Genomic DNA, 14,401 nt, shown 5'->3' on the forward strand with positions numbered 1-14,401 from the left:
TCACCCCCATCCTGTCACTGCTTTGACTCCTGCAAGGGAGAGATGATGGAGTTTGTCAAGAGAATGGAGGAAAACTTGACTTCTAAAGGGAGTACTGCGTGTCAACTCTATCTTTCCTAGCAGAAGAAAATATGGCAAGGGTTGTCTCCTACAATAGCACACATTTAGGGTGTAGGAGGAGGGGTGCAATGGGATGGGGTTTTCTGCTAGCTCCACATATCAACTGTCTTTATATTTTTAACTTTACTAGCCATTCTCCAAGTGGCTGCTTATAAAATACTACACAAAACAAGCTAATAAAGACAGGGCCATTCAAGCTCTATAAGCAGATATAAAAGATTTGCAAACAATTTGAGATCTTATAATTAATATTCAGTGATATCAGAATTAGCATTTAGAACTCTACACAGAAAAAACTATAATATTTCATAAATTATGTAATCATGAACAAACCCTTTCAAAAACTGTTTTCACTGTGCTAAAGTAACATTCTAGACTTGTTGTAAGTATGTCATTCTTACAAGTAGTTCGCAGTTATTCTTGAAGGCAAGCCTTGGAGTTTCCTTAGTATAGTGCTGCTGGGGGAAAGTTTCAGCATGTCCATCTTCATCTCTAGCCTGAAGGGAAATATAATGGCCTATTTAGGGACTTACAAATAATGGAAGAAAAAAAAAAGAAAGCTAAAAGCATAACAGCTCAGATCATTAAACAAACGGGAATCCAGAAATAACAACATTGTTAAGAAGTTTGTTTAAATACGCAGTACGCCTTTTAGATATAAAATTTGGGATTTGTTTTTCTTTACCTTGTTTCATTTGAACATGTAAATTCATTGTGGTGTAATATTTAAAACATAAAGTAAATGAAAATAAACTAATTCTGTCAGAGATCACCACCACTTTAGTTTTGCAGTGCCCATAATTCACTGCACAGTAGGGAATTATATGACATACATACGTGTTTAAACTTTTTGGCATGCTTAAGCAATCTCTAGATAATGCACTTTTAAGAAACTCTAATAGCAAGGCCATAAGAAAAGCAATTTGCATACTTATATTTTGCATTGTAATACTATTAAAGATAGATTCCCCTCAATTTTTAAATAAAGATCTGAAAGGATCAATGATCTAGTAAGAACAATGATTCTTTAATCAAATGCAGTAAAAAAAAATAGATTTAATTAAGAAGCTGCATTAAAAGTTACTGGTTATTTTGATCTACACTGTTAATTAAGAAAGCTGAAGTTTAAATGGAGACATTAACAGAACCCATTAGCAATACCACTTGTACACGGTCTTTTCTTTCTAATCTCCATCGGTTTCTGGTTTGAGGGAGAGGAAGGTAAGAGAGGCGTGTCTGCAGCACACTCATTAAACCATTCATCTGGGTGACGCTTAAACTCTGCTCTCCTCTCATCTTTGGCCTAACTGTTCTCTCTCCCTCCCTCTCTCTCTCTCTCTCCCTCTCTCTCTCTCCTGGCCTCCTGAAACTCACAGCTGAGCTGTCTCTCTCACATATGGCTTGCATATAATTATGCATATTCCATTTTGCACTGCATTAAAATGATGAGCTCCTGGCTTCCTGCCAGCTGATTTCTAAAAGCCCCGGTGAAATAGGAAAAAGGAGAGAAACCCAGAGAGAGCCGTACAGGAAGCAGCAGGTAGTCCTGTCTGCTGCCTCTTTAGATAAAATGTCTGTCTGGCACCAAGGGAACAGCTGAGAACTACCTGTTGGGGTGTACTGTACGGAGAGAGGGGTGAAGGCAACAAGCAGTGGGTGGCAGTGTGGCGACAATGCTTAGGTATCTGTCTCTCCTTCAATGGAGCGAAACCTGCCCTGAGAGGGTCACCCAGAACTCCCCACCTACGCTGTGGATTGTCGTTTGAGAAAAGAAGCCATATTTTGTACACCTGAGAATTTTTGTTGCTTGGTTTTAGTAAAGGTCCCTGCTCCTTTTGACAGAGAGGGCACCTGATGGAATGTGGAAATGGAATAGATCATGGTTAGTAATAGTTGGGTCATAACAGGTTTGTGGAGAAAAGAGATTGCCATTTTGGTTTCATTTTGGAGACTTATGAACGTCTCTGGGATTTGATCCTTCTCAGCCTACACTTTCCCTACCAAATCAGAGTGAAATAAACATGGAGATATAGGATTGGCTGTACGCAACAAAGCACGTGTGTCCAGTGGCTATCAAGTCAATGGAAACCAATGATGTTCCTCCTTAAAGCAGCACAACGCCTCTGCAGCAACACCAGAGTGGAAGGTGACGCAGTTTAAAGCGGACCCATTGGAAACCCCAACTGGTAGAAGCAGAGTGTTATCACCAAAAGGCACTCATAAGACAGCCTATGCCAATGGACAGCGACAATACTGAATTTTTCACAGTAACAGTTTAAGTCATTGTGTGAGGAATGGATCTCTTAAAGGAAAGGACATTTATATTGTCTAACTCTGCTATGTCCAGTGACTTTTAGTAGGTACTCACTAACGTTTAAGAGATAAAAAGTAGCCCCTATCTGGTAACTATACCCTGCCATAGACAACTCTATAGAAAATGCCTCCTCAAAATATGCTAAACTTGGTGAGTTTATTACCTTCCCGATGCACTATATCATACATATGCTTGCAAGCACAATTTGCATACCGTTTACAAGGGCTACTATTTACATATGTATGTCTATATTCAATATATATGTATCTTGTGTATAAATATTCATAAGGTGGAATATGTTTATTATGCATGTACTATGTATACACAGTCATACACACCAGATGCCTAGGGATATTTTCAACATGAGCAGAAAAAAAATACATTCATTCCACTTACATGCAAGGTGCTTACAGTACATTTTATGTGTTTAAAAGGGGGAAAGGCCATTATGTAAGGTTTGAATGTGCTTTGTAGGTTTCATATAAAATCTCATCATCCATGTGATCCGGCCTTAAGCATCCATGTGAGTCTGTCCCCATGTGAGTGAGCCTGGCTGGGACGAGGAGAATACTTATCTTTGCTTGGGTACTTTTCTTCTTGCCTTCTGTATGTGTCATACTCTGGGGGTACCTTTGCACTTTGATTACATGTAAGATTTGTCTTTGATGTCTGAATCCTTCACTATTGCTTTTTTAATATTTTTATTTATTTATTTGAGAGAGAGGGAAGGAGAGAGAATGGGCGCACCAGGACCTCCAGCCACTGCAAACAAACTCCAGACGCATGTGCCCCCTTGTGCATCTGGCTTATGTGCGTCCTGGAGAGTTGAACCGAGATCCTTTGGCTTTGCAGGCAAACGCCTTAACCTAAGCCATCCCTCCAGTCTCTTTGCTATTTCTTAATCCTCTCTGGTCCGTCACTTGAAAGGGCTTCTATGTCCAGTCTTCCACTTGGGTGTGGAACTGCCCCAGCCTTTTTCCTAGATACCAATTTCCCCTCACGAATTACGACTACTTCTGAAATCAACTCAATAATTCGTAATTTTTGTAAGAAAACCTCATCATTTATGAACTTAAATTAAACAACAGTAGGAGAGAAAGGGGAGGGGGCTGGGAGGCTGGGAAGTAATGAAAGAAAGCCAGAAACGTGCTTCTCTGTCGAACCCCTTAAGTTTACCTGTGTCCACCACCTCAGTCTCGACCCTGTGACATCTACCCTGACTCCATGAAATTCCATCCTCCAGCTAGTTCCTGCCTTCCTACAAATGAAAAGGACAGAAAGTGCAAGGAGCCCCAGATTCCTCACCCTCTAGCGTGTGCACACATGTAAACACTGATATACACCCCTCATCAAAGTCATCCCACTCGCATTCTGCAGGTTTGTAATGTAAAGTGGAAACCACTAATACACAGCTAAGTGGAACTAAATATATTTATCCAAGGCACTGATTCTCTACCCAGGCTGCACATCAGAATCACCTGGGGTTCTGTTTGCTTGTTTTGTTTTGTTTAAACATATTGGTGCCTGATTCCTATCTCAACCTTCTAAGATTCTGATTTAATTGGTTCAGGTTGGGGCCTACCTACAAGTGTGATTTGTTTTTCTGGAAAATAAATAAATATCTCTAAGGTACCTGTAATGTACAGGCAGGGCTGGGAGTCACTGGTTAAAGGAGAGGACCCACGGGTATCAAAAAGCCACAGTGAGCTATTGTGCAGGACTAGGAGGCTGTGGTCCTTGGGATGGGTCTTCTACTAAAAGTCTAAGAAATGATTTCATCAGCTACCTACAGACAAACTTTCTCATTTCTCTGCTTGCCTCTTCATTTTCTGTTATGAGAAATAGCCTTGGGAAAATACTGTACCACTCTTTGGCAATGGCCTTCTTCAACCTCTGTCAACAAGGCATGCTTCTCCACTCTGTTCTCTCTTAATTGACACAGTTGGAGCTGGTGAGATAGTTCTTTGGTTAAAGGCACTATCCAGCCCAGGTTTGATTCCCCCGGACCCACAGAGGGCCAGATACACAAAGTGGTACATGCATCTAAAGTTTGTTTGTAGCTGTAAGAGGCCTTTGTGCCTATTCTCTCGCTCTTTCTCTCCCTCCCACTCTCTCTCTCTCCTTACAAATTAATTACTTAAATTTTAAAAATAAATTGAGACAGTGGCCATTTGTGTTGTGTGATGTTTATCTCACCAGGGAGGCTGCAGGATGGGTCTGGTTCCAGCCATTATCTTTAACCAATGCCGGGTGCACAGCGGACTTTGCAACCATGAGGTTTATACCCTGGCAACTCGGGGCCATGTTAGAATCAATCTAACTCTCCTGCTCTTACATGTAGAATTATTTTAGAATGTCTTATAACCTCATATATTGAAACCTTATTCTACATCTGCCCCAGCTGGAGTGCCAGACAATGACTTAACAGTGGGGGTGCAGACAGAGGGAGCCGACTACCCCTCCAAGAGGAGGATGTGGACACTGAAATTGTTCCGATTCACCAGCTCATGGTAATAACATCAGTCAGACCGACTTTCAGCCAGTTTTATGATTGTTCTTTAATCCTCTACAGACAATGCATTCTCTAATTGCCTGCCGGGAGTGGACCACCCCACTGGTGGCTCTTGGCACCCACTGGGGCTGAGAGAACTGTGTTGATGTCTGACTTTGTTCTGGAGTGACAAGTTCTGAAAGGAAGGACGTCAAGACATTTCGTGATGAACTAACTCTCTCCATGTGTCTTATTCCCAACAGCTTTATTCTGACTAATGTGCCAGATATTTATGCCACTACTGGAAATGCAAACGGGATCCCCCCTTTTTTTTTTTTGCATTTTACTACAAATGTGTAAGGATAAACGTGATTGTCAGGCCAAAGGTGCATTTTTGACCTGTTATTCTGAGAAAATGTCACTTTTTGCCATAATAGAAACAAAAATAAGAATTCTCCACTGAAACCACCAGACTCCCCCCCTTTTTTTTTCTGACAGTTATACATAGGATTGCTTTGTTTTGTTTCTGCTATGTTTGGGGTCTTTTTTCCCCTTGCATGTGGTATGTGTGTGTGTGTGTGGTTGGTGGAGGTACACATGCGCATGCTCACATGTGTGTGGAAGCCCAAGGTTGACAGTGGGTGTCTCTCTCTATGGCTCTCCCCCTTATTCTTTGAGACAGGGTCTCCCACTGAGTTTAGAGCTCACTGATTCATCTAGGTAAGCTAACTAGTGAATCCCAGGGATTCTGTGTCTGCCTCCCCAGTGCTGGGATGGCAGATGTGCATCATCACACTTGGCATTTTACATGGGTGCTGGGAATCCAAACTCAGGTCCTCATGCTTGTACAGCAAGCACTTTTCCCACTGGGCCATCTCCACAGCCCTCACTATTTGTGTGTGGGTGTGAGACAGGGTCTTGCTATGTAGCCCAGGCTGGCCTCAAACTATCCATCCCACTGTGTCAGCCACCAGAGAGCTAGGATTACAAACATGGGCCACCACGCTCGGCTTCATGCATCTATGTGCATTCCTGCCTAGCACTTAAGTAAGTATTGGGTGATGTGAGTAACTTAGGCTTTATTCTCAAGCTCAAAGCCTCAACCTTTGTATTCACCTCTCTCTATCTGGGAATCACTATTTTGTTTACTTTAATTTTTTACATATAGAAAACTTTAGTCCTTCAAATTATTCACCAAAGTCTTGGTACAATGTGTATATGGAAGCAAAATCAATATTCCTCTTCCTCTGGACAAGGCTTTTAAAAAGGATGGAACATTCTAGAAACAGCTCCACTTCCCTACCTCGGGAGAAAAGTGTTGTTTCTGGCTCAACAGAAAGGATAACACTGTGGTCGTGTAAGTGGAAAGGGAAGTGGGATTTGGAGGTGTAACTCCCTGGGATGAATGGGAGCTTATACTTGCATGTCACTGTGATGTCACATTTCCATTGAAAGCAAGAATAGGTTTTGTCTGGGATCAGAGCTGGGGAGAGCGTGGCAGAGGCTCCAGCCTCAGCCTTCCAGGCCTATAGCAGATGCTGCTGCGTCAGCCCACACATGTGGTGTCAGTACCAGACTGGAGAGCCTCGAAAATAGTACGTCTCAAAGTTGTGGAAATAGGGTTAGAGATGAAGGGTCATAATGGGAAAAAAAGGGTGAACATTAGCTGTATATTTTATAACTAATGTTGCGAACCAGAAGTAATAGAACTCCTTTTTTAAAATTCACACTAAGAGACTGGGAACTCCACTTTGGGAAGGAAATTCTTGGAGCTTCATTTTCTGACATTCCATTTCTCATCTATCCTTCTGTTCTCAAATGCTACACACGTTCTCATGAGGACACTCAGAGACGAGCCACAGCAGCTGTCACGTGCTGTCTTCCAGTGGGCTGAAAGCACTTCTGAGGACTAAAGTCAGCCAGGGCCTTTGTCCTGCCTCAGTAGACAGGCCCCTCAGAGCTCTGTCCAGCTACTCCTGCTCCTGCTGTAATAACAGACAGGTCTAGAGAATGGCTCTCTACTTCCTCTTGAATTACTTACTATCCAGCTTATCCAGACTCAATCTCCAGTTCCCCTTACTGTTTCCCTCTCCTTTATCCCCATTTTCTTGAGTAAAACTAGAGTCCCATCTCTCCTCTCCATTTCTAGAAAACTCTCACACATCTGGTAAGCCTCCATTCAGATCACAGCTCCTTTAGGAAGCTATCCATGAACTCTTCTTCTCCCTGTGATCCTGAATAGATTTCCTTTCCATCTACTGCACTGTGCAGTGACTGTTGCCATTGGTCTCTGTCATGAACCAGTGGGGTCCCTGTGTGTACAAACTGTTCTCAGCCACAAACCCAGCGCCTGCTGTAGTGCCTGCCATATGACAGGGCTCACCCATGGGCCAGTGAGAGAGTAAATGAACAAAGGGGTTCTTACCCCTAAGTCCCACCACTGGTGATTCTGCTTCACACCCCAGTCCTAAATGCCCACCTAGGGTTCTCTCACTGCCTGAGGCTCAGCAGGGCTGACTGGAGCACAAGGTTCACACCTGGGCCTTTGCTGCCCAGCCCACGTGCTTCTGCTCAACACCTGTGCCTCTAACCCACTTAGCCACCAGCATCTTAATGCCACTTCAGATCTAGTACTGATTTGGACCTTGGTCGATAAACCTTTTATCCCATGTTTCTCTTATCTGTTTCCTCCACAGACTAAGTCTCTGCTCTCTCCTAACAGATTCTCATCCACAAGTCCATTCCTAGATTACATCATTAACCAACCGGTTATTTTGTTTCATGGTTCTGATATCTTACCTTTTCCTAGTGTCCCAGGTGAATCTGGGACTCTGAATTTATCTTGCATATGCCTTACATCTCTCTCTCTCTCTCTCTCTCTCTCTCTCTCTCTCTCTCTCTCTCACACACACACACACACACACACACACACACACACACACACACACACGGAAACTCCTGGAGGGCAGGGACCAAGACTCAACTATGCTTATATAGCACACAATCCTGCAAATATATCTTGAATGGATTCCCTAACCCCTGCCTGTGCCATAAGCCAAGACTCAGAAGGGTTTTGTCTCGCTCTCCTCTGAGCTGCCTTCCCTACAGATGGAGGTGGCGGTTGGAGTGGTGTGTGCGCACACGCAGCTGCGACAGAGCTTTCTCCTGGACTTCGGCACACTCCTCCCTGGCACCAGGCTCCCTGTTCAGGAGAGCCTCCGGGAATCCGGGAACATCAATCTTCAGACCCAGGCTCCTTCTCGGTTCACATTATCACTCTCTTGCACCAGGACCCCTTGCCCTCTCTTTCATCTGCTTGTGGATGACTGTCTATGGGGATTCCTGCAATAGTGCCGTTGTACTTTGTTCTGGGAGCAAAATGTATTTAAATTTCCATTTAGCATGTAGACCAAAGAAGGAGCGGTTACCCCAGTGAAACTGCTTCTCATAATGCTCCATCCCCCTCAGCTGGCGAGCACACAGACTTCCTCCATGCCCTCCCCAGCCCTCACGCCCGGCTGCTCTGAGAGCTCTCACGCTTCTGATGGATGAGGACTTATTTGCTGCACCTATTTTTTTTAACTCCTTGCAAACCTTTATATATATCATAAATTTTTAATATCCAATTTGGAGTCTTCAAAGAATAACGGTAACAAATATGCAACATGAAGATAATGGGAACTGAATCATGTTTATGGCTTCCATGAGCATCCCCTTAAACATGTCAGGTCGGAGTGGCTCAGAGCCGCCCAAGCGCAGGGCCCATCTTCTACCTGATTAATGGCTGCCCTTCACCAGGACCCTAATGGATTGCACAACAGTTATGGCAACAGATTCGACATCAGCCTGAAATACAGATGCCACGTGGACTAAAATATATCATGCTCTTCCCAGCACATTATAACAGTGTGTGGGATAATCGGAGTGGTTTTTAAGTGGTCCCTCAAACCTCTGTTTTTGCTTTCTTTGTTTTTAAATCCATTTCCCCCTTTATTGGACAGGTGACGCTCCTGAATTTATCTTCCCACAGCTCTCTGTCAGGTCACATGAGTGTCTTTGTTTGGTTAACAATTATTTCACAGTGTCCACAGGTAAGGCCCAGCAGCTGGGTGCCTTTGTTTGTTTGTTTTTCTGTGCAATGGTCATGCCACCAACACACTCTGGCTGCTTCTGATTATTCCAGGACTTTAATCCACATTGGATTATCCCAGCCTTGACTGCTCCCTTCCCCCCTTCCCCCGCCCACTGCCTGCTTTTTGGCTTTTTCACTACTCATTTGCATCTATTACCCAGGGACCTGTGAGGAGAAACAAAAGACAGGGAAACACAAATGATTCCACTTTGCTACCAGTTGGCACCCACAAAATGCTCAAATAATTGGCCTCATAGCGACATTTCAGTTAGTCCTTTGATTCCTGGTCTCTGAAATCGCTAGGTAGAAGGGGGCTGGATGCATATCTTTATGTGCAGACCCCGCGGTGGACCTGAGAAATTAGTGGAAATAGAAAACAGGCAAGGGCTGCGGAGGGGCTTCCAGGACCTCATCTGCAAGGCTAGAAAAGGATCCAGATGTTATGGAAGAGGTTCATTATCTACAAGATGTCTCCCCTAGAATGAGCCTGGCCTCGGAAAGGGTTAGGAGACACACTACTGCTCAGATTGAGGGACTGATAACAGCTAACCTGTCCACAACTCTTGCTCTCATAGATGAACACATTTAATACATGCTTATGCACCAGCCCCTCTCCCTCCCCAAACCCTGTCAGTATTCTATTGTGTGTGAGGAAAGTGAGGCAAAAAGAGGTGGTGTAATTTACAGTCGCACAGCTAACAAGCAGGAAAACCAGGATTCAAACCAGGCAGACTGGTTCCAGAGCCCCACCTGACTATCCTGATAACAGTATTTTTCCCTGGGCAAAAAGAAATCTATGTGCCATTAGTTGGAAACACTGCTATCATTAAATTTTAGATCTATATATAATTTATTAAGTGAGCTGTTCATGATTCTTTGGGTTTTTTTTTTTTTTTTTTTTCCATCTCAAGATTGGATCCACCAAGGAAATTAGGAAAGGAGGGTGGTGGATGTAAATATAATGGATGTAGGGGTGAAGGGTCTGCAAAGAACTCGGGAAAAGAAGAAGAGGCCCTGTGTGTCAGCAGCCCTCTGGTACAGCCCAAAGGAAGTGGAACTTCAGAGTTTGTACAGTTACTCTTTACACCAACTTCTTAGCACCAACTTTCTAAAAAAGATATTTTTTTTTACTTTATTTATTTGAGAGCGAAAAAGGCAGAAAGAAGGAGAGAGAGAATGGGCATGCCAGGGCCTCCAGAGACTGCAAACAAACTCCCAACACATGTGCCACCGTGTGCACCTGGCTTACATGGGTCCTGGGGATTCAAACCAAGGTCCTTTGGCTTTGCAGGCAAATGCCTTAACCACTAAGCCATCCCTCCAGCCCCACCAATGTTTTTTTTTAAGTACCCTTCATCATCAGTGATAATACAGAGGTTCCTTAATGCCAGAAAGTACATGTCCATACAACTCACTCAACTATTCAGATCCTTTAGCAAGTGCCTTTGTGGATTTCTAAAAGCACGGCAAGCATTACAATATTATTTATTATTAATCCTGTGGTGACGCTGCACAGACTACAAAGTGCGCTTGTATTACCATGTCTCACCCATTCCCGGCACTCTGATGTATAAACACAGTCGAGATTGTGGCTTTGCTTAACATGAGTCAGTTCGTCAGGACACTGGCCAAAAGCATTGAGCGCCTGCATGCGCCTTGCTGAGAAACAGGCCTGGTCTATGGTGCTCACCCAAAGGTGGGGGCGATCCAGGGAGCCAGAGGCCAGCCAGTCTCTGCCTAATCCACAGCACCCTCCCTCCCTAGGAGACAGGTGTAGAGATGCAGCCTGAGTAGGTTGACAGCTAACTAGCTCAGTCAATGAGAGAACAATGTAAGAGGCTTATGTCATGGCCCCAGGTGAGTTCACTTGCTTTGGAACATGGCCACTCAGCATTCGACAGCATAGCCCTCATGGTGACCTATCATGCCACACGTGTATAGTTCCTGGCAAAAGGAGGTAGACACTGGGAAACATGAGGTGATGTGGCTGATCAGCACCCGCTTCTCAGCTCTTCTGAAGAAAGAACTCAAAGAGCTCATTCTGGGGAGCGCATTTACGGGCGGCCCCGAGTCGTGAAATGGAACCAATGAGATCCTTGAATTTGTTTCAAATTCTGCAGACTCAGTTCTGCAATAGTGGCAATATTTATCAAAAGTAAGGTCACAATTGTTATTTGTGATGAGGTCTCAGCACACACTACCTCTTTTTTCTCACCGACAACCAGAAAAACTCCACCATCAAGGCTAGATATGGTAGAGTTGACTACAGCTTTAAAGCCTTGATCCATGCCCTCACTGATACCCACCATCCAACAGAAGAGCCTGCACTACCCCCAAGGCTGTCTGTTCTTAACCATCACCCTAAACTCTGGCCACTGGTTCCTACCAGCTCCTGGTTTGATCCCACTTCCTCACCACTCCAGGCTCTTGACCAATACCTTGATTCTGCTCCTTTGATCTGTGTACTTGGTGCAACCACAGCTTGTTGTCCCTGTCTGCCGGGCCTTGATCCCGTCACTCTGGCCTGCCCAGGAAAAAAATCATCCATCTCCTGGTCACTGCTCTGGCTTCAGACAGTTTTACAGTCAGCATTCTATAAATCATGCCCAAAGTGTGATTTCTCTTAAAAAATAAAACTCCTTTAGGAAGAAATATAGTGTTTGTAATATTTGTAAAGAACTAAAACCAGCCTAAACACAATAAAACCCAGGACTGGAATGAATCCTCACTTTTACTGCATACTGGGCCCATGAATGTCTGACCAACGTGTAGGGATACTGTAATCCATGCCAGCAGATGCCAGAAAGGAGAAGGATGGGTTGGCATATCCATTGGCTTTGCCCCCTGGGTCTTTCCAAGTGTGAAGTTCAGATGTGATTCTGAATGGACTGGTCTTCCTGACGGCTTCAATTACAATCCAGGTGCCACTTGACCTGTTAACGGAGGTGTCATTGGGCTTTTGAAGAGGGAAAGCTGCCTAAATTACTGTTTCCAAATGCAGGACCAATCAGCCTCTCAGAGGAGCCAAATATAAAGATGGCGACAAAAGGCTTCATAAATAATGACCTCTGCTCAAATGATACTCTCTAGAGTCTTAATTGTAAGTCCCAATTGGTTAGTAGATAATGAATGATGGTAATAAAAGGTGGGACCGTGGCATGTCTAAGTAGGAGAGAAGCATTTAAGCAGAATGTGAGCCTTACGGATGGGCCTGGGGAAGCCCACAGCTGAACTAGAGTAAGGTTTATTTCTCAGTGGCAATTTTAGATATTACTTGCTTATTATTATTATTATTACTACTACTATTATCATTATTTCACCTCAAGGAGGTATATTTTGTGATCAAAGACTAAGTGAAAAAAGTAAAAAGTGGCTCAAGTTTCACATCCCTACTTATTTTTAGTTTTGGTTTTTCGAGGTAGAATTTGGCTCTAGCCCAGGCTGACCTGCAATTCACCACTTATCCTCAGGCTGGCCTCAAACTCACAGCAATCCTTCTACCTTGGCCCCCCAAGTGCAAGGATTAAAGGTGTGCATCACCACACCCAGCACAGAGAGAAAGAATGGGCTCCAGGCACAAATGAACCTCAGATGCATACACCACTGTGTACATCTGGCTTTAATGGGTAATGGGGAATCAAATGCAGGTTGTTAATAAGCTTTATGGGTAAGTACCTTAATTGTTGAGCCAGCTCTCCAGCCCCATTTTTATGTTTTTAAATTTAATTTATTTACTTGAGTGTGTGTGTGCGTGCACACACACGTGAGCACACACATTAGGGTCTCTTGTCATTGTAAACAAGTACCAGATACATGTACCACTTTGTGTCCATGTGGGTGCTGGGGAATCGAACCCAGGCTGGCTGTGCAAGCAGGTGCCTTTAACCATCTCCGCAGTCTTCCACACCCTTCTTGGCATAAGTGAACAACAAGATGTGGTTCTATCCAATACAGCGAGCAGCTCTGTGCCACTCTGCATGTTCCATTCCCTCTTTCACCCAACACTTCTGGTTATGAGAACTCTCAAATAATTCCAGTTCCTTGGGATCCTGGTATCTCAGTCACCCACTGCTCCCCTACCACGTATCCACCAGAAGGAGACTCCACTGGGAAAACATCACCACTTCCAACTCAATGATGGCTTCAGCTGTCACCTGACACAAAGGAAAACTCAATTTGAAAGGTACTTTGACAATAATAATAAAATTTCACTACCGTTCTGTGTCAGGCACTGCGCTGCGCATTTTGTAGGCTTTGGCTTGTTAAAGCCACCCAACTCTTTATGATGTCTCTATGACCGCACCACCTCCATTTTGCCAGTGAGAGAACTGAGGTGTAGAAAGAAAACCTGTTCAGTGACTTATCCAAGGTTCAAAGACTTCAAAAGGTAAAGCCAGGCTCTGAGCACAGACTACTACACTGAGCAGAGGCTCCAGACCCTCACATGAACACAGACAGCAGAGGAAGTCTGGTGTCGATGAGCACCGGAAGCTGCAGATAGTACTAGAAGGCAGAGATAAAATGAGTCAAGTGCTTGCAACCTGTGCATTCTTGGGAGAGAGAAAAATCTTTCTTGCTGGTCTTTCCCTTTTGGTAGAAGCATTGATGGGAGGCCGGCAAGAAATTAGCACCTCACCAAGGCCCTGAGACATGTAGGTAGCAAAAATGCAGCCAAAAGCAGAGCAGACCCAAACCTCAGCCTCTTGGGAGGAGGGGAATGGCCTTTCCAGTGGCACTTGAAATCTGGGACAAATCTGGGAGGAGAGAGGGCGCAGGGGCTATACATGGGAATGGGGGTGGTGCCAGGGAGCCCTGTGTGAGAAACCCTGCAGACAGGCAGGGAAGAAGTCATGCCTGAGGTTCATGGAGTGCTCACAGCGGCGCTGGAGCTTGCTTTGAGATCTCATGTTTCGTTTACACAGCCCATTGATGGATGATTATAGGATTCAAAGGTAAGGGCGAAATCTTTCCTCAGTATCTAGGCAGATTAAGATATGTTTTCAAGCCGGGCGTGGTGGCGCACGTCTTTAATCCCAGCACTCGGGAGGCAGAGGTAGGAGGATCGCCGTGAGTTCGAGGCCACCCTGAGACTACATAGTGAATTCCAGGTCAGCTTGAGCCAGAGTGAGACCCTACCTCGAAAAACAAAAAAAAAAAAAAAAAAAAAAAGATATGTTTTCAAGGACTTGGGGATACACAGATAAGCCCCTTTGGTGGCTCTTGGCTAATCATAAAACAGAAAATTGCTATGGTTTGATGTGGAAAATAAACAAAAGAGGACTAAGAACTATACCACTTGACAAAATCACTATTACTATAAGCCTTCCCTTTAACAAAGATAAGC

The 14,401-nt window shown here is 44.2% G+C and overlaps 1 protein-coding gene across 1 annotated transcript in view; it reads right to left on the bottom strand.

Annotated features, from left to right (window-relative positions):
- The window catches only part of LOC101609007 (sine oculis binding protein homolog), a 199,836-nt gene that overhangs the window by 81,735 nt on the left and 103,700 nt on the right, over window positions 1–14,401 (bottom strand). The window contains exon 5 of the mRNA XM_045155067.1: window positions 522–617. Within this exon, the coding sequence (XP_045011002.1) occupies window positions 522–617 (96 nt within the window). The remainder of the gene's footprint in view (window positions 1–521; window positions 618–14,401) is intronic.

Source organism: Jaculus jaculus, chromosome 7 (genome assembly GCF_020740685.1).
Source record: "Jaculus jaculus isolate mJacJac1 chromosome 7, mJacJac1.mat.Y.cur, whole genome shotgun sequence".
Classification (NCBI taxonomy): Eukaryota; Metazoa; Chordata; class Mammalia; order Rodentia; family Dipodidae; genus Jaculus; species Jaculus jaculus.